The sequence below is a fragment of the Manis javanica genome, chromosome 15, assembly GCF_040802235.1.
Source record: "Manis javanica isolate MJ-LG chromosome 15, MJ_LKY, whole genome shotgun sequence".
Lineage (NCBI taxonomy): Eukaryota > Metazoa > Chordata > Mammalia > Pholidota > Manidae > Manis > Manis javanica.
The window spans coordinates 73,711,294-73,733,685 of record NC_133170.1 but is presented as its reverse complement, the minus strand read 5'-3'; the positions used below and the strand labels follow the sequence as shown (position 1 = coordinate 73,733,685).

The 22,392-nt window shown below is 44.3% G+C and overlaps 1 protein-coding gene across 6 annotated transcripts in view; it reads left to right on the top strand.

Annotated features, from left to right (window-relative positions):
* Window positions 1–20,283, top strand: part of FBXO21 (F-box protein 21) — a 35,019-nt gene extending 14,736 nt beyond the window's left edge. For 2 of the 6 annotated variants that reach the window (XM_017660884.3, XM_073223556.1), the window contains 5 exons: window positions 1,938–2,117; window positions 3,214–3,346; window positions 9,337–9,548; window positions 11,131–11,288; window positions 17,905–20,283. In XM_017660884.3, the coding sequence (XP_017516373.1) occupies window positions 1,938–2,117; window positions 3,214–3,346; window positions 9,337–9,548; window positions 11,131–11,288; window positions 17,905–18,092 (871 nt within the window). In that variant the 3' untranslated portion in view covers window positions 18,093–20,283. Of the gene's footprint in view, window positions 1–1,937; window positions 2,118–3,213; window positions 3,347–9,336; window positions 9,549–11,130; window positions 11,289–14,039; window positions 14,170–15,562; window positions 15,654–17,904 lie in introns of those variants that run through there. The other 4 variants (XR_005054483.2, XM_017660886.3, XM_017660885.3 and 1 more) reach the window with 4 other exon arrangements.
* The last annotated feature ends 2,109 nt before the right edge of the window (window positions 20,284–22,392 follow it).

The following is a 22,392-nucleotide window of genomic DNA, read 5'->3' as shown; positions in this document are numbered from 1 at the left end:
CTCCAAGACCAGATTGTTTATTTACTGTAACTTCATCATTAGTTAATACCTGGTAGATGGAGACCCCTATCGAGTTCAAAATTGGCTTAGCTGTTCTTAGCCTTTTGCTTTTCTGTATGTAGATATAGGATCTGTTGTTTATCAGTTTTCCTTTGAAACCCTGTTTTGGATATTGATTAGCATCAGAACGTGCTTTGGGTTTGATTCATAGGTTAATATGAGAAATATTGCCAGTGTTTGACTACTGAGTCTTTCTGTCTGTGAACATGATCTCTCCCTATACATTTAAGTCTTTAATGTCCTTGAAAAGGTTTTACTGTTTTCTTCATCAAGCTCTTTGACATTTCATTTAGATTTATGCCTAGGTACCTTAAATTTTTGTTGCTACACTAAATGGTAATTTTTCAAATTATGGTTTCTAAGTATTGATGGTGTACAGGGATATGGTCGATACTTATTTAGATACAGGGCTGATGATCAGTGCCTTTGCTGAATAAATTATTAGTGCTAATAACTTGTCAGCTTTTTGTCTCTTCTGTGTAGACATACTGCCTGTGAATTCAGAGAGTTTTGTTTCTTTTCCTCCTAGCCCTTCTTTTTCTTTGCTTATCTTTTGTTTAGTTGGCTAAGTCCTCTTGTACAAAGTTGAATAGATAGCAGGCACACTTCCTTGCCTTGGGTATGACTTTAACTAGAATGCTTTTAAAATTTCACCATCAAGCATGATGTTTGAGAGCAGTACCTTTCATTGGGATTATCAAACTGTCTTCTAAATTTCTAGTTCGCTAAAAGTTTTACTAATAACTAGTCATTTTATTATTTTTCCCCAAATTTCCTTTCTGTGTCCACTGATAGGATCATATGGATTTTCTCTTTTAGTCTCTATTGCTGAAATAGATTTTTTAATATTCAAGTCATTATGGGGGTACATCTAACTTGATCATGTGCATTTTTTTTAATACATTGCTGTATTTGACTTGCTCATACTTTATTTAGGATTTCTGCCTGTAAATTTGTGTGTATATCTGTGATTCCCTCAGACTCATTAAAATTGTTGAAGAGCATTCCTTGTTTCTGGAACATTTATATATGTCTTGCTAACAAGACCTGGGCCGTTAATATGACTCAAGGAAGAAATGCAACTGGGCTTGTTAGCAACCCAAGGGAAAATTTCTTAAATGATCTCTGAATAAGATGAAAATGAAACATAGATGAAAGTGAAACAGTTTCTCAAGAAACAAAAACACAAGTCCCCCTTAAATAAAGACCCACCTCAGTCCCTTAGGAGCCCTCAGAGAGAGTACCGGGTAACGTTCCACATGACCTCCTCCCCCCCACACTGCTCAGCTCATGCCACCCCCGTATGTGAGAGTGTGGTACATGGAAAGCCCCTCCTCGTGGGAGAGTGGTATGGGGGGTCCAGGGACTCAGCTCTCTGTGGTGTGGGGCAGCTTCCTAGCCTGAGGCCATGGGTGGGCTCAGCCTGTTTGTGACCTGAGCGAGTCTGCAGAACCAAGGGCAGAGTACGTGTACGAGGCGTCATAGCTTTCCCCAGAGTCTCAGAGGCCCAGGGCCCACAAACATTAACACTGCTAATCTGTGGATTCATAGAGGGCCTCAGGCATCCCATAAATACTTCTCTCAAATGAACTTCTGGTAGATAATCCTGGCAAAGAGTTTTAAGCTTAATCTCCCTAAAAAAACTATTAGGTGGCATATATCAATGCTGTTTCTTAAATATCTGCACTCATAACACAGCAAAGCCTGTATGAAAGGTCAGATTTTAAGCTTTAGACAAAGGCCTTGGTATTTTAATTAGAAGTGTTACTGTGTTAAGATTCAGTCTCTGATTTGAGCTACTTATTAGGGGGATTTTAAATATGGACTTGTGTGGTTCTACTCTGAGATGTGGCTAACTCCATGTGCTCTTTGGATAGGGTGACCCTGGACATCTTTGACTACGTCTACATAGATGCTTTTGGGAAAGGCAAACAGCTGACAGTGAAGGAGTGTGAATACTTGATCGGCCAGCACGTGACAGCAGCATTGTATGGGGTAGTCAATGTAAAGAAGGTCTTACAGCGAATGGTGGGGAACCTTTTAAGCCTGGGAAAGCGGTAAGGTTTTCTGGGTTTTCCAATACTTCTGTGGAGTGCATGTCTTTGGAGGGTCGAATTGCCTTACAGAGAATATTTAACGAGCCTCCCTGTTGTCAGTGAAGCAGTGGGTACTGTGTGGCACAGTTGGGACCTCTGCAGCTGTCCACCCGCCGTGGAGAACCTGGTCCCCGTGACACAGTGCTGTCCAGAACTAAGGTGCTAGGTGACTGTTCTGTGAGGTCTTTGCAGTGGACTTGGACACGTTCTCTTAATAAGTACTGAAAGCATTCTTCAGTATCAAGCATATTTAGACAGCCAGATTATTTTTCAGGGGCAGGATGTTCTCATGTCCCAATGCTTTGTCATCTTTCACTTTATACATTTCTGTCACTTAGATAAGAAAACTAAGTGGGAAACTGTTTTGCTTCTGAGTCAAAGGAAATTTGTTTTATAAGAAAAAAAGTTATACATTATAGTAATAGTTTTTTGGCCAATGGCAGAATTTTTTTTTTTAAATAGACTTTATTGTTTTAGAGCAGTTTTAGGTTCACAGTAATACCAAGCAGAAAGTACAGAGCTCTGATACACCCCCTGCCTCACACACGCTCAGCATTCCCCACTACCAGCATCCTCCGCCAGAGTGGGGGGGGACATTTGTTACAGTTGATGAACCTACACCTACAGTGACACGTCATTATCACTCAAGAGTCCACAGTTTACATTCTGGTTCACACTTGGTGTTGTTCATTCTGTGGGTTTTGACAAATACTTTATGTATCTACCATTATAGTAGTTTCACTGCCCTAAAATTTCTCTGTGCTCCACCTACTCAGAATTCATTTTTAATTATGTGCAGCGTTGTTGAGACCACCACATGATGAAAGCACTTAGGATTTCAGTTTCATGCCCATCACCAAAGTGGGGCACAACATTTACATTCCTTGTGTGTTTTTTTAAATAAAGAACATTGTTAACTATTTGCTGAACAGAGGAAGTGTCAGAATCAGAAATCATGTGGGGTTTGTGTCAATTACTTTTCAAACCTGGGCCTTATGCAAGAGGGTCTTAGCTCAGAAGCAAGCAGGCTAAGACAAAGATTTATTTCCCCTGCTAGGGAAGGCATTGACCAGTCGTACCAGCTCCTGAGAGACTCACTCGATCTGTATCTGGCAATGTACCCAGACCAGGTGCAGCTTCTCCTCCTTCAAGCCAGGCTCTACTTCCACCTGGGAATCTGGCCAGAGAAGGTAATTATTTTACTTTGATGATTTGCACTTGCCTTAGAGAGGGAACTCCTAGCTTGAAAGGCGGCTCTTACAAGTTTATCTTTGTATTAAGTGGGGAATAAACACAGATTTATTCAATGTCTCCCAAACTGGACCCATCAATTAAATTTTTCTATCCACTTTATTAATAAAAATTGGTTATCCTACCAGAAATTGCCCATTCTCTTCACAGTCAGTGTGTTAAACACCCAGAACCACAAGGCCTCTGAGCTGCCACTCACTCATGGCCCAAAGATGTGTTTTTCCCAGGTCACCCTGACTCAGCAAGGGGAAAGAAGACTTCAGATGCTCACCCGTCAGCCATGCTCTTGGCAATTAAAGTGACTGTACATAAACACCCCTGTTTGACATGGGGAGATTGAATCTGATGTGTTCACGTCCAGCTGCTGGACTAGTTAAGGACTGGTTTTTGAAGACTTGCATGTTGATACTGCCCCACCTGGATTTCTCAGTTCTTTAATAACCCTCTGTGGCCAGAGCCAGCACTTTCCGGAGGCCCCAGCAAGCTGGGGTGCAGCAGATGTATAGTGCCAGGCATGTGCCACAGTGCAGGGCAGAGGCCCTTTTCCATTGCACCACTGCCTGTCCATAAGAGTATGTTAGTAATCCGTTGTGTTTGTTTAGAACAGTGTGGTGAGAGGATTTAATTCTGTGCTCTCACAGAGTGGGCTTGCACCACAGTTGTTAAGAGAGTGAAAGAATGTTTCTTGAGAAAGTAAATGGTCTAAGTGACTTGACAGTGCTCAGATTTAAATTATGTCATTTATTCACAACTTTAAAGATCTAAAATAGTTCTAAAGGGACACATCAGTGGGAAAGTTCCTAGGCTCCTGTATTGTGATGTACTCCTGGCATATCCCCCTGGCCTGGCAGAAGGATTATTGAAAAACTAGACTCTACTGTAAAGTTGCTACCTACTTTCCAACACCCTGTTGTCCAGAATTTAATAGTTTATTTTTATTTTTTCACTTTATTAATATGTAATACCAGGATACATAACTAATTCCTGTCACTTTTTACCTTACGTTAGTTAAGAAATTTCATGATAATTTGTAAAATACAGAGATGCTTTCAAAGATGGTTCTTCATAAGTAAATTCTGTCCTTAAATTGCAGCTTTGGAAGGGGTAAGGTTAACTTCCCTCTTGAGGGAGTCTGCAGGTGCTTGGATGTCCTTACCTTTGATGGCTGGCTCAGCTTAGAGGTCTTTGCTGCCTTCTGTGGTACCTTGGTTTCCACCTTGGGTGACCCAGACTGCTGTCCTGCCCAGCAGACGCCACTGCAACAGTTTCTAGAATTGTTGCACACAGGCCATTTTTCCTTGTGACCACCATTCGTGTGGGGGTGTAGCACCTAGACACACCCCTCCAGAGATCAGGAACAAAAAGTGGCTTATTCCCAGTGCGCCAGGGACCTCCACTCAGTAAATGTGTATTTGAGCTAGGGAGACACCCAGGACAGTGCAGGGAAACTGGGGGGTCCCCAGGAGGAAGAATCCAGGGGATGCTGAAGCAGTTAGAAAAGGTTCCTCTCCAGAGGAAGAGTTTGAGGTGGACCTTGAAGCATGGGAAACAGTTTTAGAGGACAGAAAAGTAGTTTACTCCAGTGGGCAGGAACAGCCTGCACATGGCGCAAGGCCAGGGAGCCCAGTGCGGCAGAGCAGGCCAGCTCAACAAGGGTTTATACATGTGTCCTTGTACATGTGTATGCGTGTGTGTGTGTGCGTGTGACATTTCCAAGCCGTGAGATCAGTTGTGGAGGGCTTGGAATCACTTTGATCTCTTTGGGTTAAGGGGAAACTTTCCTAAACTGGGAAGACTAGAAGTCTTCTTGTTTTCAGTTGAAGTAAATCAGGAAGAGCTAAGAAATACCAGTCCTCTTGGTCACTGTTGCAGTAATTCAGCGTTATCTTGGCTATGACGGAAATGGAGTCACTAACACTTACCAAGTACCTCCTTCCAACCCCATGCAGTAGATGCTGGGTTTTTTCCAAATGATGGAACCGAGGCACCAAGAACGCAGGCAGTTTGCTGAGGTTCCCTTGCGGACACTGAGGGCAACAGGAGTTGCCTCCAGTGGGTGGGCACCCGAGCCCACCCACATGCTTCACCCATGGGACAGTGGGCTGTGGCAAGGCGCTGGCTGCAGAAGCCACAGTCAGGTGCTTTCCAGCTCCTGTTGCCACACCCACATCCTTACTTTGGTCCATATGGGCTCCATATTTTAATCCCTTCCCTCTCTACATTTCAGTGGGAAAGATGCCCCTCCAGTTTTCCAGGGCAGACCCCCCATGCTCTGGACCCAGCTCTCGGTTTTCCTTTATTTCTTCTCCTGTATTTATCTGCAGCTCCCCCTTTTTACTTTCTACCAGCAGCAATAAATGTACTCCCCTTTCACTGAGCTTTGGAGAAAACCCCAGAAGCGCTCCGGTGACAGCCTTGCAGGCATTTCCCTGCAGCTACCTCCTTATCTCTCCTCCCCTGCATGGCTCCAGCGCAGGCCAGAGTGCATGCCCTGCACGGTGTCCCCCTGCCTCTCCCACACACCCCTCAGAACATGGTGATCCATTCCCACCCCTCCTTCATGCCACCTGCTCTTGACAAGGAAACCAGTGACCCCTTTTAGCTAAAACTGTTCTGCTTGTTGCAAAATCTAGTAGATACTCGTCTTGCCTTATCTTGTTCTCCAGGGCCACTCTCCGCTCAGAATACCCTGCTCTGACTCCACGGTGCCTGTTTCTCAGGGTCTTGCTGGTTCCTTGCTCTGGGTGTGTCTCCCTTACAGGCTCCACAGAGGGTAGTTTCTGGACTTCTGTCCCCTCAGTGGTCTCACCAGGTCTCCTTTCTTTCGTTGCCATCTGCAGGCTGACATTTCCTGAATGTTGGATCTCTTGCCTGGACCTTGGGTCCCAGATCATCATGCTCAGATGTCTGCTACCAATTGGTACATGGCTCTGCCCCCTGGGTTATTGCACTGGCCTCCCACCTGATTTCCTCTCCTCTACTGCTAGTGCCTTTGAACCCGACATACACACTGTAGCCAGAGTGAGCTTAATAAAATGTCCATTATGTCCCCTACTGCTTGGAGCCCTCTGAGGGGCTCCCCGTTACCTTGGAGTCGGGCTCGTTCTCTTCATGTGGCATACTGGGTTCAGGGGCTGCCCTGCCAGCCTGAGCTTCCTTGTCTCTCACAATTGCTTCTTTGGTCTGCCGCCACCTCAGCCATGTCTGCCGCTTGTTCCTGTTGTGATGCTTCAGTCTGCACGTGCTGCATCTCCACCTATACACCTTTCCTTAACCCTCATTCCATTTCCATTTACCAGCTGACTTCTGCGCCCTTAGCTGAAACCTTTGCCTCTGAAAGCCCTTCCTTGGCCTCCAGGTGAGGCCAGGTTCTTCTGTCATGCCAGCCATGTGCCCACCCCTTCCCAGAACATTTTTCAGTGTGCTGTAACTGTTTGCTTGGTGCACTTTCTCCCGTAGACCATGCTCTTGGGGGCAAGGGCCTCATCTGTTTTGTTCTTTATTGTAGCTATTCCCCTTGCTTGATGTAAATTCTGCCACACAGCAGTAGGTGCTTAACAAAATTTTGAGTGAATGATTAAGACATGGTAGGGATGAGGGAGAAGGCTCAAAGAGGATGTCCAGATTTCCAACACGGGAGACTGGCCCCATTGGAAGTGCGTATTTAGAGAACAGACCCGATTGGGGGTAGAAGAAGTGTTCAGTTTGGGGAATGTTGAATTTGATTAAGACCTGGAGCTGTCAAGTGTGGCCATCCTAGAGCATTTGCCAGCAGCTCCCAGCTTCTGAATCTGGTAGGTGAAGCCCCAGAAGTAGCAGAGCCCACAGGCAAGCGGATGCAGAGGATGGAGCACTACAGGGGGAGCCTGCACACATCTGGCCTGGCTCTGAATGAGTTTAGGCCACATGGCCACACCCATGTGTTCACGTTTTGTCTTTGACTGCTTTCCAGCTCCAGTGGAGACGTGAGTAGTTGAGTCAGAGACAGTATAGCCCACAAAGCCTAAAATATTTACTCTCTGGCCCTTTGTAGAAAAAGCTTGTCAATCATGAGTAAGAGATTCCTGTTCCAAGATCTCCATCCCAAAGTTGTGGACTGTTGGGATTTAGGCCTAGACATGTAGTTGGAGACATCACAGTGCTCCATCGTCAGCACTGTCCTCCTGGCACACACCACGCCTTGTATCATGGTATCTTCTTCATTTCTTCCCTCTGCTCTCACCCTGTCATGGACACTTCAAGGGAAGGAGGGGGATTTTTCCCTGAAGTTTACTTCCTCCTCTAGTACTACGCATGACTTCGGGACTTCTTTGTGCATTAAAGATTCCACATTATGTCTACTTCACTTACCTGGTGCGGAGGGGCTGCCTGGAAGGGGGAAGCTGTGTCTGTAGAATGTAGCATGTGTAGTCAGAGTAGCATGTGCATTATGGAAAGCTGTTAGGCAAGCACAATAAATAGACACTTACTGTTCAGTGTTTTTAGCTACAAAGGGTAGATGTTAGGTCCTTCAAACTAAAAGTATGCTACTGGAGATGGGAAGTAGATGGAACTTGGTTCTCAGTTGATAAGTGGTTGAAGCCGGGTTTGAGGTACTGGCCATTATGCCGTTCTGTCCATTTGTGTGTGTGTTTGAAAGTTTGTAGCAGGTAGTTAAAGTGCCCCTACTCTTTTTTGGTATGCTGGAGCTTGAGACCTAGGGTGTAGACTCAGCGCTGGGTGCACATCCTCACTTCCTTCTTTATAACCCCATGACCTCAGGCAAGCTACTTAGGTGCACTGAGCTTGACTCCTCTTCTGGAAATTGTCAGTGACTGTACTGCTGACCTCCAGTTTGGGAGGAGTAAATGAAATAAAAGATCTGATGGGCTTGGCACAGTGACCAGCAGAGCAGTAAGTGTTCAGTAAATATTGATTGGGTTTTGGAATAATAATATCTTGCATTGCTTAAAACTGTAGTTTTCACAGTTTTACTGGGCCAAAATATATAGGAAATAGGGCAGTTACTAATCATCATTTGATAAGTGAATAAACTAATTTAAAGGTAAAGACAGCAAGTTTGTGGCTCTAGGACTAAAAGCCAGCTGTGCCTACTAGCATGCTCAGTGAACAGGGAAAGATCATGTTGCCAAAGGACAAACATGTCAGAGACCCTCTGCTGAAGGCTGTAATACTGTGTGCATGTTAGCTTTATTCAGATTCGTATTTTTTGTAGAGGGTAGGAAAAAATGAAAGCTTGGAGTCAGTCAGTTCTGCTACCAGCCAGTCATTTAAATTCCACATAGATGTGGTTTCTCCCTGCCCACTTGAATACTGATTCCATCGTGAGTTAAAATAATTGAAATGACCAGTAGCATTTCAGAACCCTGGTACACGTCTTCCTTCTTAAAGTGTCACCTCATAAACTAAACTGATCTGCGTTGCTTTGGTGGCTTCTCTGTGACCCTGTCCATCTTACAGAGCACTGGGGCAGCTTTGCCACGCATCCTCTTGATCGTGATTGAAGCAGCTTAGCATTTATTTTTTCTCCCCATCCTTGAGTGGCAGATTAACATTGTTTTGGATATAAAAATGAGAATCCCCACACTGACCAAGACTGCTAGAACCTTTTAGGGCTCACCTAATCCAAACGTGCCCAGGATGGCAGGCCCTGCCTCCTTACTCCATGCTTATTCCAGTCTCCCGTATTTCTGAATAATTCCTTATGTTCATGATGGTTGAATTTGAATGTCTGCAGCCAGTACCCAGCATTAACAGTGAGTGTACTGACTGCACACACATGCCTAGCACCGACAGGGTGGAAGTCCGCTCAACACAGACACTTGGGCCATCAGCATGGCCCCTGTCACTGCTGCCTTTGTCAGGTTATGTAGGTCTGAATCCCATGCCGTGAAAAAGAAAAGGCCTAAATGAAAATATTATCTCCTAGTCTTTCTGTCTTGTCTTGAAGGTGCTTGACATCCTCCAGCACATCCAGACCCTAGACCCGGGGCAGCACGGGGCGGTGGGCTATCTGGTGCAGCACACGTTAGAGCACATTGAGCGCAAGAAGGAGGAGGTGGGCGTGGAGGTGAAGCTCCGCTCCCATGAGAAGCACAGAGATGTCTGCTACTCCATTGGGCTTATTATGAAACACAAGAGGTGAGTGCCGCGTGACGCCCTTCCGCCCTGGGCTGCAGAGGATGCACCAGCACCTGGGAGCACCTCCTCCGGGAGCTGCAGTGATGCGCCGGGAGGGGACCTGCTGCAGGCAGCGGCTGAGTGCCACCGCGGGAAGGACACCGAGCTGAACCATATCTTTAACTTTTTTGTTTTGTAAGAAGGGACTTGCCTTCCTAACTGGGAGATCTTCTAATATTTTAGACCTTTAGCTGTATGACCCTTCTCTTTGTGGCAAGATGGAAGCAACTGTAAGCAAAGCATTTTTCTCTCATTTCTTCAGTGTTCCTCACTCTCCTTTTACTGTCCATATCCTTGAATCTGAGTTGCCGGTAGGGATTTGCTGGGTTGAGGGGTATGCACGTGGTCCATTGACTAGGCAAAAGTAAACTATCCAAAGTGATGGTACTGATTTACATCCCAATCAGCAAGCTAGGAGCTGAGACTTTATATTCTGGCCAATGTGTCATTGCCAGACCTTTAAAAATGCACCTCTGTAGTAGCTGGCCAGTGGTATTTCATTCTAGTTCTAATTTGCATTTCCTTGATGACTATGCAGATTGAGTTTCTTTTCATATGTTTACCATTTATTCAGGTTTCTTTTATTAAGTACCTCTTCGAGTATTTTGCTTATTTTCCAAATGAATTATTAGTCTTCCCGACCATTTGTAATCATTTTTTATTCTGTCCCTCGTCTCTGTATGCACTTATGTTGCAGATAAACTTTTCCCAGGTTTTGGCTAGTGTTTTTTATTCTTCCCTTGCTTTTTGTTTTTAACTTGATTATGGAAATTTCAAACCTATGTAAGAGTAGAGAGAAAAGTGTAATGCACCATGTGATGTTCCCAAATCCAGCCTCAACCATTTGCCAGAACAGGGTCAGTCTTCATTGTTTCATCCCCACCCCTCAATGCCCCCCAAGCAAATACCAGATGTCATTTCATCTATAACTGGTCAGTATGTATTTATGAAAGGTAAGGGCTTGTCTTTTTTTAAAAACTTGTTTACCATCCTGTTGTCATATTTAAGAAATATAAACAATTCCTTAGCCCCATCCAGTATCTAGTCAGAGTTAGAGTTTCCCCCAATTTTCCTTTTTTTTTAGTCTGTTTCATTCAGAATCCTTTAATGCCATCAAATAGGTCAATCCTTTCCTTTATGGATTGTTTTTTTAGTACCTTGTTTAAGAAATCTTTCCCTGTCCTGAGTCATGAAGATATTTTAAAAGTCCTGCATTTTACATCTAGGTCTTCATACTGCTAAGGACTGACTGTGTATTGTTGTCAGGCCCGGTCTTGATATCTTTTCCATTTGGATAACCAGTTGTTAATGATCACTCTTTGCTGAAAGGTGTATTCTTTTCCAGCGGAAGAGCTATATTGATAATAAAGAGGGTTTGTAAAGGGGGCCAGGAATGTCCTGAAAAATAACTCAGTGCGGAGTAAAAGGAAGTAAATTTGTAAGAACATGAGCTCAGGAGAAGACAAACCATTAAGTTAAACACTCCGTGGTTGCCATGGCAGGGTCCCAGGCCACTGATTGGCCATCATTCTTCTGTTGATAGGTATGGCTACAACTGTGTGATCTATGGCTGGGACCCCACCTGCATGATGGGACACGAGTGGATCCGCAATATGAATGTCCACAGCCTGCCTCACGGCCATCACCAGCCTTTCTATAACGTGCTGGTGGAGGATGGCTCCTGCAGATACGCAGCCCAAGGTAAGCAACTATCGTAGTATCTGCCTTCAGTGACACTCCGACATATTTCAGGCACACATTTGAGCCCTCAGATACTGTGGACACAGGTCATTGATTTATTCAGTGATTTCAGTAGTTCCATGGCTAACCTTACCAAGGTTGGTACTTAGCCAGACCTGTGTGGGTATGCACTTGTGCGGCCGCACCTCCTGCTAAAGATTCTCCGCTACCACCACAGCCAGGACCCTAGCTCAGTGCCCTTAAGACCTCTTCTGGCTGGTCGCTGCCTTTGCCAGTCGAACTCCCCCAAGTCTTGTTTCCCATGCTTTGCCATTGGCTCCCTCCAGGCAAAGAGGGCCAGCCTGTGCCCTGCCCACACCACCTGCCTGAACTGGAGGGCACCAGATACTAGCACCTCTGGCCTCCGGAGACTGGCAGTCAGCTGTGCTCCCCAGAGATGCCCTCAAGTGGCAACTGTGGGAAGTGCATCCCACAGCTCTGGCTCTGAGAGTCAGCAAGCTCAAGGCTCACGTTTGGAGCCATTGTCACCCTGACAGGCTGACAGGTGCTGTGCTCGCCTAGGGCACTCCTGAAGCAGGGAGGTTGGCAGGTGGAGACAGAGGCTGTCAGTGTGGAGCTCCCTTTTTGTCCCTCCATTCACTGGGATGAATTTATGGCCTGCCTTCCTATCAGGGCATTCACAACATTCACTTTATTAATAAAAATGAACATGGACGTAACGTGATGCTGCTGTGTGACACGCAGCATTCTAATGTACGCCAACTCCATTTGAGAACTGTGATTACCATCCTCATCAGCGTGCCCATTTTAGACACGAGGAAACTGAGGCACATAGGCATTTCTATTTTAACTCACAGAGAGCCGTGTCCTTAACTCACGCTATACCTTTTTGTGTCAGTCTAAGACATCAGTTTTGACCTAACTCAACAACAGTGTGTTCTGGTAAGCGCAGTAATGGAAATATCAGGTGTATACAAATCTCAGAAGTATCAAAAAAGAGTAGAAAACATTTCCTGTTAATTGTAAATTCATCAGAAGCTGAGAGAGGATCATACACAACATCAAGAGCAATTCTGTTTATTGAGACTATAGGTTCTTCACCTCTGTCAGAATAATGGGAAGTTACAAGAGGGGGATGTGTGTGCCATGTCAGATGAAGGCACTAGCTGTGGTTTGATTTAACTTCTGAAGTGGTGTCATTTGAAAACAATTTTTTAAAATCAAATGATTTAGAAATTATTGGAAGAATTGGTGGACTTGCATCCCTACTAATCACTTGGGAAGCACTCCACACTATATACCTCATAAAGTGTATCACAGAAATAAAGGGAGTTGTCCTTTCATTAGCACTGCGGGCTGCGCTGTGCATTCGTTACCTGTTACATAGGGTTGTTAGGAAGACTTCAAGATGTGAGTTTCTAGAAACATTTACATTAACTTTAAAATGGGCTTTTTAGATTAGGTGAGACTGGGTTCTGGGTTTTAAGTGTTCTGAATTTGTCAAATCTCCACGTTGAAGATTCAGGAATTTATCTCTAACTGGATCTATTGATTTAGTAAACACGCAGATGTAAAGTTTAGAGTTGTAATATTGTAATGACTTTGTAAAAAAATTTAGTATCAGCTTGTCAGTTTCACACTCTCTAAAACTTACTGAATTGGTTGTGGGCAATGTTAAGCAAATTGCTTTTTTAATTTTAAATTCTGAGCCTTTAGAACAGCCAGTATTAGCCTTTGAGGGCCATCTGTCTTTTCCTGTGGGTCTGTTGGCCCTCAGCCAGTGTTTCCTGGGTATCTGTTGTGCACCAGCTGATGCTTGGCTTGAGGGGTCCAGGGAGCACCCTGGGCATCTGCACTCAGAGGCCCTGGGGAGTTCTTCATGAACTCATCCTGTACTGTCTCCACCCCAGCCCACTCCTGCTTTTCTCCTCTCCTCGATGGTGCCACCTGGCCACCACCTCTTACCTCTCTCTCCCTCCCCTCATATCCATCTGGTCAGCAAATCACACTGATTCCGTCTCCTGAATGTTTTGTATTTCCAACTACTAATTTCTATTCCTGTTACTCTGCTCCTCTCCATGCCACAAATATTTCTTGCCTATATTGCCCAACTTTCTACCTGGCATCTGCCAGACCCCTTTGCTGGCCCAGAGGTGATGTGGACCCTTTCTCACACCTCATCTCTGTGCCTACCCCTGTCATCCTGTTCCTTGAGGTCATTCTGCCAGGCCTCTCTCCCTTTCCCCCTTTCTTCTCCCCCTTCTCCTCACTTTCTCTTCCCTCTCTCCCCCATTCCTCTCCTTCCCCTTCCCACTTCCCATAAATTCCTGGATTTTTATTTAGTCAGTATGTTAAAATCATTGGGATAGTTGTGTGCTCAAATTTAGCCAGTGGGAGACCTTGAGAGGCTAAATTTTAAAACACTTACTTAAATATGTTTTTGAACATTTCTGGGTTAATTTATTTACATCAGATTTTTTTTTTTTTTAATTTTCCTTCATCTAAATTTTCAGCCTTTGGCTCCAGTGATCCTATTAACCTGGGTAGAACCCGTTAACAAGTGCTTTTCCAATTACTAGCTCTTCGCAGAGAGTTGAAGAGTGAATTATAAACCACATCTATGCATGACATCTTCAGATAGCTTTAGTATGCACAATTAAGGGAATTTTCCCTCAGTGTGTTAGATTTCACCTAAATCCTAAGAGGGAGGGACACAGCATCTTGCATATTTATAATTTTTGTTCCCACTAGGGGGCATGCTTTAATATCTTTTGGTGCCAGGTAAGAGCTACAACTCCTGTCTCAACTTCACTATGTACTTCTTGGTGGAAGATGAACATCACAGATGATCTGCATTTAAGTCAGCCGCCCAAAATGGAAGGTCAGAAATTTAACTGTGATGTGAAAATCTAGTTCTTACACGTATTGTGTATGGTAACACTCCTAATGGGAGGCTTGGTGCATGGTATGCCCTCATCAAATGTTGGTTCCCTTTTACGTAATGTGTCTTATACTTCCAGAGAAATTTCCACCCATACACCCCACACACCCTCTCACCATCTGTGCATGCTGGCAAGGGTGTGAGGATTCCCTCTACGGGGTGGAATAAAGTTTTCAGCCAGTTCAGAGGGTGGTTTAACTCTTATAAATAGAGAAGTCTCAAGTGCTTACTCTCCTGACCTAGCAGTTCACCCCTCCATCCCTCCATTAGAGACAAAGGCTCATGCAGGGGTCCTGTGGTCTCCTTGTTATAATAGCAAACAGTGTCTTTCACAAAGGCGCCCACTATATTGGGTATATCCACACACTGTGGAATACTAAGCTGAAATTAGACCAGTTATAGGTAAATGCTTACAGTATGTTTTATATAAATAAACACATAAAACAATTCCAGATTTTCTTGATGTGCATATAGCTGTATTTAGCTACTACATGTATATTCACAGAAGGACTGGAAAGATCCACTCACACTGATAGTGGTTTCCTCTTGGAGATGGGGGGAGGGGACCAGGACAAGACAGGTACCCACAGAGGACTCCTTCGTGGTGTTTCCCTGGTTGTACAGGAGTGTAGCCATACATCTTTGGGTATCTGAACATGTAAGCAGACTTATCTTTTTGAAATTTTCAAAGGAATTTAAGAAAGACTGCTCAAGATTTTTCTAGGACTTTTAAGTAGTCCCTATTTCATTATTTTTCTTGGTTGAGTTTTGTATCACTTAGATTTTTCATTCCTTTTCAAGTTTTTTAAAACCTTATTTAGTGTTACTTATTTTTCCCTTTTAATGCGTAGTTGCTGACTTCACTGTCTTTCCCATTTTGCTGGGAGCCCAGGCAGGTAAATGCGCTAAATCCAGTCCATGTGCCTCCTTAACAGCCAGGAGTAGGGCTGCGAGCATGCTTTGGACTGTTACCTAGCCCTTACGTGGTTTCCTCAGCTCCCTGCCTATACTTGCCATACCTCATTTTGGGCCCACTGTTCGAAATTCTGGGCATGGTCCTTCCAGAACCATGATAACCTAACTTTGGTCTTTCTGCTCTCCTCTCAACATTCAGAAGCTGCAACTTAATACATAGAAAGAAAAAGAGAAAGGGAGGAGAAACAATGCTAAGAAGTATATCTGAGATTTTTTAGAGCAGGTGCTGTTGACATTTCGGTCTGGGTGGCTCTTGGGGTGGGGGGGCCGTGCTGTGCATTTTGTTGAGCAGTGTCCTGGCCTCTGCTCGTTAGATGCTCATAAGCAGCCCTTATGTGACAACTCAAAATGCCTTCAGATATTGCAGAATATCCTGTCGGGCAAAATCGCCTTGGTTGAGAATGACTACTCTTGACACACTGGCAGCAGAGCAGTTCTAAATGACCCACGTGAGTCCTTTTCACTTGAAATGTCTGATGTGCCTACCACGACAGCTAAGAGTGGTTCCTTCACAGCAAAGGGGCCCTTGCCACTTGGTGGCATCCCCCAGGGTCTTGACCCTCCCTCCAACATGTCTGTGTTCCTCTGGGAGAAGCCTGGGGCCCTCAGCAGCTGGCCTGGTGAAGGCCCAGGCCATGGTTACTTCAAGGAAGATAATGTTTGTGGGGCTTCACTCACTGGGGAAGGAGCGGCAGAGGCAGGTGGGCAGGAAAGGGCGTTTTCTCAGCCAGTGGCATTTTTAAAGCATTTGAGGGCTTTTTTACATTTATTTTTCCAATGACAATTTTAGAAAAATGTAAAACAAAGAAGGGATAAAATCATTACCAAGATGTAGTGGTAACAGTGGAGAGGATCAGAATTAGTGGACCGTGCTGTTTCCTATCTGAAAGCCACACACCTGTGTGTGCATCCCGTCACTGGAGCCTGCGGCTCTGCCCCCCGGTGTCCTTGCCCTTGCTCTCTCGTGGGGCTCTTACGTCTGGTTCCCTCCAGCTTTGGGGCCCAGGTGAGTCCTTGGGCAGTGCTTTGGTCAGTGCCCGGTTACTCAGCTGCCAAAGAGAGCATCACAGCAAGCTCCTTGTGGAGGGGTGTGAGCACCGGGGACCGAAACTATATGGGTACCGCGGTGCCAGGCATGTCATAAGTGCCCAATTTAAAAACAACCACTTAGAATGTGCACCTGTGCCAAGTGACATAGCGGCCCTGACATGTGCCTTCCAGGCCTTTTCAGCTGAACGTGTAGCTTTACTCCACTTCCCTTGTGACATCTTGAAAACAGGTGACCTGCAGTTGGACATTTGGACTGTTTTTACATGCTTGCTAATGTAAGTAATGTTATAATAATCTCCAAACGTTTATCCTTGCACATGGTTTGTATGTAATTTCCTCAGCAGTATTGATTCTCAAACTGTTAATATCCCTAAGCACAGTTCAAAGAAATAGCCTGAAACAGCTGTGAGCACAAAATTTCTTTAAATTCTCCCATCTTGTAAAAAAGTTACAGATTGAATTACAAAACTCTTCCCCTTTCCCAAAAGACAAACATTAGTTAAAATCAGTGCTTATGAAAGAGCTCCTGTTTATCTTGGGAGACGCAAGGCCTCTGGGTGGAGGGACGCCGAATGTCCAGGATTTGCGTCTCAGGATGTCTAACCAGGCTGTGGGGATAACCTGTTGCCCCGCTGGTGTTAGCTTGCAGGCGAGGCTCTCGCAGAGTCTCACTTGAATTAGTCAGGGGTGTTGCTGTGCAAAGCATGGCGTCATACTGATCAGAGCTGAGACTGGCACCTAGAGCAAGGACTTCCACCTGGCCCGGCTCCTGGTGCGAGGCCATAGCGGATGTGGTTTGCTTCTGGATGGCAAGCCCATGCCAGTCTCTGCACACCAGACCCTGACCTGACGTTAGGCCCAGGGAGGAGCCATTTTTCCAATAGTATTTTGGGGAGAAGCCATCCTAAAGGATTTCAGCCTTCAAAATACCTCACTTGTATTGTTACCTGCTTTTTTTTTTTAATCATTCCAATTTAAAGGAGTCAAAGTTTACTCTCTCTTTCTCTAGTAGCAAAATAGCAGGAAGAGGAGGTAGTATGGTTTCCCAGGAGATTGTCCAGGTAGTGATAACCTGTATCCATACAGGGTCTGGATAGGCGAACCACTTGTCCATTCCTCCCACTGGATCTCAGCAGCCCAGTGAAGTGCTCACCTCTGGAAGCACACAGCCAGTGTTGAAGGGAACTTGGATAGAGAAGTGTGGTCTGTGGGAGTGGCTGTTTGTAGACAAGGTTGGCAAGTACACGAGTTGTAACCAGATGGTGTGGAAGCACTTGTGAAAAGTGAGCAGGCTAGGATACCCTTGTGGCAAACTTTCGGCCATTAGAGCAAATCAGAAATACATGATGAATCTCTGGTTTGCCAATCCCAAAGAGACTTCTGGAGATAGGCTGGAGCCAGACATCTTGCTCAGCAAATAGGACAAACTGCCATTCAGTGTGGAGCTGTTGGGAGACTCAGCTACCATCCCTTCCCCAGTTGTCACTGGCTGCTTTTTCCCTATTACCACCTCCAAATTCCCTAAATATCTATCTTCCCTTTTCCTCCACCTTAAAATGCTACTCCAGGGAGTGATAAATTCTCTGGGGTAAAAGATGCTATGGAAATGTCATTTCTAACGAGAATGTCCATGTGCCTCTTTACCAACAGAAAACTTGGAATATAATGTGGAGCCTCAAGAAATCTCACACCCTGATGTCGGACGCTATTTCTCAGAGTTTACTGGCACTCACTACATCCCCAATGCAGAGCTAGAAATTCGATATCCAGAGGACCTGGAGTCGGTCTATGAAACAGTGCAGAATATTTACAGTGCAAAGAAAGAGAACGTGGAGTAAAGTCTAGTAGAGACATTGTACCTTTCCTGCTGCTGTCTCCCAAGAGAACAGGGTTCCGGGAGAAGCCTCCATGGACCCTCTGGATCCCCACCCCCAGGAAGGCCACTACCCAGTAGTGCGGGTTGCCGCCTCCTCAGTTTAAACGGTGTGCACTCTCCTCCAGCTGCAAAGACAGTGTTGCTCTCCGCCTACACTAGTGAATTCATGCAAAAGGCACTGTGTTCAGTGGCATGGCTCGTATGCTTGTCCTGTGGTGACAGTTTGTGACATTCTGTCCTCATGAGGTCTCACAGTCGGCACTCTTTTTTATTCACTTTCCATCGTGTCTGTCTGTATTTGTCTCCAAACATTTCATTTGCTAGGCAGATGGGGTTACATTTTGCAATAATTTCTGCCTGATTTCTCTGTGGGACATGTGCAGTCCTCTGTCAGGATTGTCTTCTTACCCTGAACTTAGTTGCTTCTTGAGAGGCAGAGCTGTGAGTGAGCCTGGCATCATCTTGAACATGGAGACACTATAACAAACTAACAATAATCTAAGACGTTTGAGGGTTTTTTTTCCCTAATATTTGCAGCAGATTTCAGTTGTTTATCTTTTTCTTTATTTGAATTGGGAGAATTCCTCCCGTATTCCTCTCTTGGATTTACACTCACATCTCTAGGAGTCACTAATTTTCTATTTTATTACCTAAAATTTTTTGAGAAAGTACATAATAATAGGCTTTCTGAGTGGGTTTTTCCACATTCGTCTGCTATTCCATTTAACTTTAAAATTATTTACATCTACCCCAGTATCACAGTTAGATCTTAAATCAGTGATGGGTTGGTTCCCTTTATTATAGGAAGTGCAATCTGGTGTTGAAACATTTGCTCTTAGAAACCATGCTCCATGATCTCCAAAGACTACAAAATGAAGTTTCACTTTTGTGACCAGAAAAAGGAAATAATCACTCTTAAAAATTATAAAAAGGGGAGATTTCATGCCTCGTCATTCCTTAGAATTACCTCAAGACCTTTCTGTGGTAGGGTAGAAGTAAATAAAATGTCTTTAAGTTTAAGAGTGTTCGATCAGTGGGGAAGGAGATGTGTGCTTTCTCAAGTCCAAGCACCAGGGTGAAGCCTGTTCTGAAGTTCCACGGGGGCAGTCTGGCTTCATGCTCAGATACCACTGGCTTTTCTTCCATGTTCTCAGTCACCGAGTGGGAAGGTTCCAAGTCTACTTGTAGCTCTGGGACACGCCCCACCCTTGACCTGCCAGGTCCCAAGTGAGCTAGCTAACCTCGTAGGTAAGCGGTAGACGCTGACTTCCAGAGTTAGGGCCTAGTTATTTTACTCTCTAAGTTTAGAAGAATCCAGTTACTCTAGTGAGTGAGGCTTTAGGGGCTGCCTGTTCATTTGCATGTAGTATTTTCACATCATATTTGATGACTGCCTCTTGTTTACCCTTTGGAAATCCTGGGATGACTGAGATTTGGGGAAGCCACCTGAGACCACTTAATAGCAAGTGATGACTGTTGTAAGCAGTTACTAGAGATGGGGATTTGGCCAGCCAGCTCCTTCCAGCTTGAATTAGCTATTGTCCAGTGTCCATGTCCCTTGTCAGTCAAGTCAAAAGGTGATACGGACTTGCACTTGAAATTGTGACCACTCACAGGGCCCGCCTGCCTGAGGGTGGGGGGGTTTTACACTACACTCATTAAAGGGGAAAATTAGGTAACATGGAGTGAATACTAACGAGATGCATTACTAAGAAACTGGCACATGCTGAGAGTTCAAATTGGTTCTCTGGTTTGATTTTCTTTCTTAGAGTAACATCAAAGCCAAGAAAAATAGTTTTACCTTGACTGACCCAATGTAAATATGTATCTAGACTGTTTCTAAGTGTGTTTTCTTCATGAATGCTTTGTGTGGCTCCAGGAGGTCTGTGTCACCTGTGTAAGTTGGTATTTGGGCACTTTATATTTTTCTAAAAATGTGTTTTGGATCCTGTACTCTAATAAATCATAAGTTTCTTTTTAAAATTTTTCCAAAAGTTTTCTCCATTTTAAAAGCCCTGTTATAAAAGTAGAACTTTCACAATGTTAAAATACTAAATATTTGGATATAGTAACTTCTTTTCTCTTCAAATGAATGCCAAGAATTTTTTGTACAATGATTAATAAATGGAACTTATCCAGAGAAACCGCACAAATGGCCTGCCCAGTTTCGTTCCAGAGCGGAAAGCCCAGCCATGACAGCAGCAGACTGTCCCTCACGTCTCTTCTGATCAAAATGTGCAAAAATTTGCCCTTCTGAATTCTGCTTAACATTGGTGAGTGAACAGGGTACGTTTATGCAGTGATTTCCCTGCCCAACATTATAATTTTAAAATCTGACTAGTAATCTGGACTATGTGGTTATAATGCGAAGGTTGCAGCTTTTATATTATGTTGTAAAATGAGAAATGCGAGTGCTGATGGGAACCCAGTCCCGGTGTGCTGTCAACGCTGACTTCATGCCGCAAGACATGCGACGCCTCCAGATTGCCCTGAAGAGCACCGGCTCTCCCTGAGGTTCCCACGCACTGTGGAAGGGAGAGGTCATGGGCTGAGCAGTCACCAGCTTCCTACACTGCAGCGTTTCTCAAAGCCTGTAATATGTACTGCTGTGCATCATGACTTTCCAAGAGGAGAGTGTTGTGTGCCGTGTCTCGCTAACTTTGTAGACCTTAGAACTTCCCTCCCCCAACACACGCACACACAGCATCCGTGAGGTCCAGCATTTGCAGGGGTACTTTGGGAGAGACGGCAGTTATGTCCAAAACTAGTCCACCTTATTGTCAGACCGGTTTTGCTACACATCTCATTTGAAAACATTAGCCATCGAATCTCATTTTGAAAGGTTGGCTTTATATTCTGCCTGAAACTTGTAACATCTCAATTAGAAATGCATTTACACGGCAAAATTGTTTTATTGCAAAAAGCAGCATTAATATTTTTGCTTAATCAGTTTTGTTTTATACCATCTACTTCAAGTCTTGTTCTAATTTTAAAATGTCTCAGTCCTTCCTGACGTACTAAATGCAGTTCATGTTCTAAGGCTTTCTTCTGATTATCATCAAGTCCCTTTGCTAGAAAGGGAAGCTCTTTGTTTCCCTGAGTCCATAGTCCATATTCTGGCTGAGTGAAATTGGACTACCAGCAACCTTCGGATGTAAAAGTATCTTGTGGCCATAATCATCAAGATGTAGCTCTTGTTTTTCATTTGTGTTTTGGAGGGAAGGAGAGAATGTTCACGAATGCAGAATGTGGCTGTGGGCAGTGTATTTCTGGAGACATCAGTAGCTCTGCTGCATGTATTACTCTGTTGTGTGCTAGCCTTGAGCCAGTACTGGCCTATACTGTTCGTAATCCTCGCAGCAGCCCTAGAAAGCAGGGCCAGATAGTGAAATTTTTTTATCTATAAATGGAAAATTAATTTTTTTCTCAAATGTTCTAAAGCCATTCAGTTGTGAAAAAATAATCTGCAAGAATTGGTGTTACAGCAAATGGATTTTCTTTTTTCTTTTTTTTTTGATATTTAGCGTTACTTTATTTATATTTTGGTATCATTAATGTACAATTACATGAGGAACATTATGTTTACTAGACTCCCCCCATCACCAAGTTCCCCCCACATACTCTATTGCAGTCACTGTCCATCAGCATAATAAGATGCTGTAGAATCACTACTTGTCTTCTCTGTGTTGCACAGCCCTCCCTGTGCCCCCACACGCATTATACATGCTAATCATAATGCCCCCTTTCTTTTTCCTCCTCCCTTTTCCCTCCCCACCCATCCTCCCCAGTCCCTTTCCCTTTGGTAAACTGTTAGTCCATTCTTGGGTTCTGTGAGTCTGCTGCTATTTTACTCCTTCAGTTTTTTCTTTGTTCTTATACTTCACAGATGAGTGAAATCATTTGGTACTTGTCTTTCTCTGCCTGGCATAGTACCCTCTATCTCCATCCATGTTGTTGCAAATGGTAGGATTTGTTTCCTTCTTATGGCTGAATAATATTCCATTGTGTATATGTACCACCTATTTATCCATTCATCTACTGATGGACACTTCGGTTGCTTCCATTTCTTGGCTATTGTACATAGTGCTGAGATAAACATAGGGGTGCATATGTCTTTTTCAAACTGGGCTGCTGCATTCTTAGGGTAAATTCCTAGAAGTGGAATTCCTGGGTTAAATGGTATTTATTTTGAGTTTTTTGAGGAATTTTCATATTGCTTTCCACAATGGTTGAACTAATTTACATTCCCAGCAGGAGTGTAG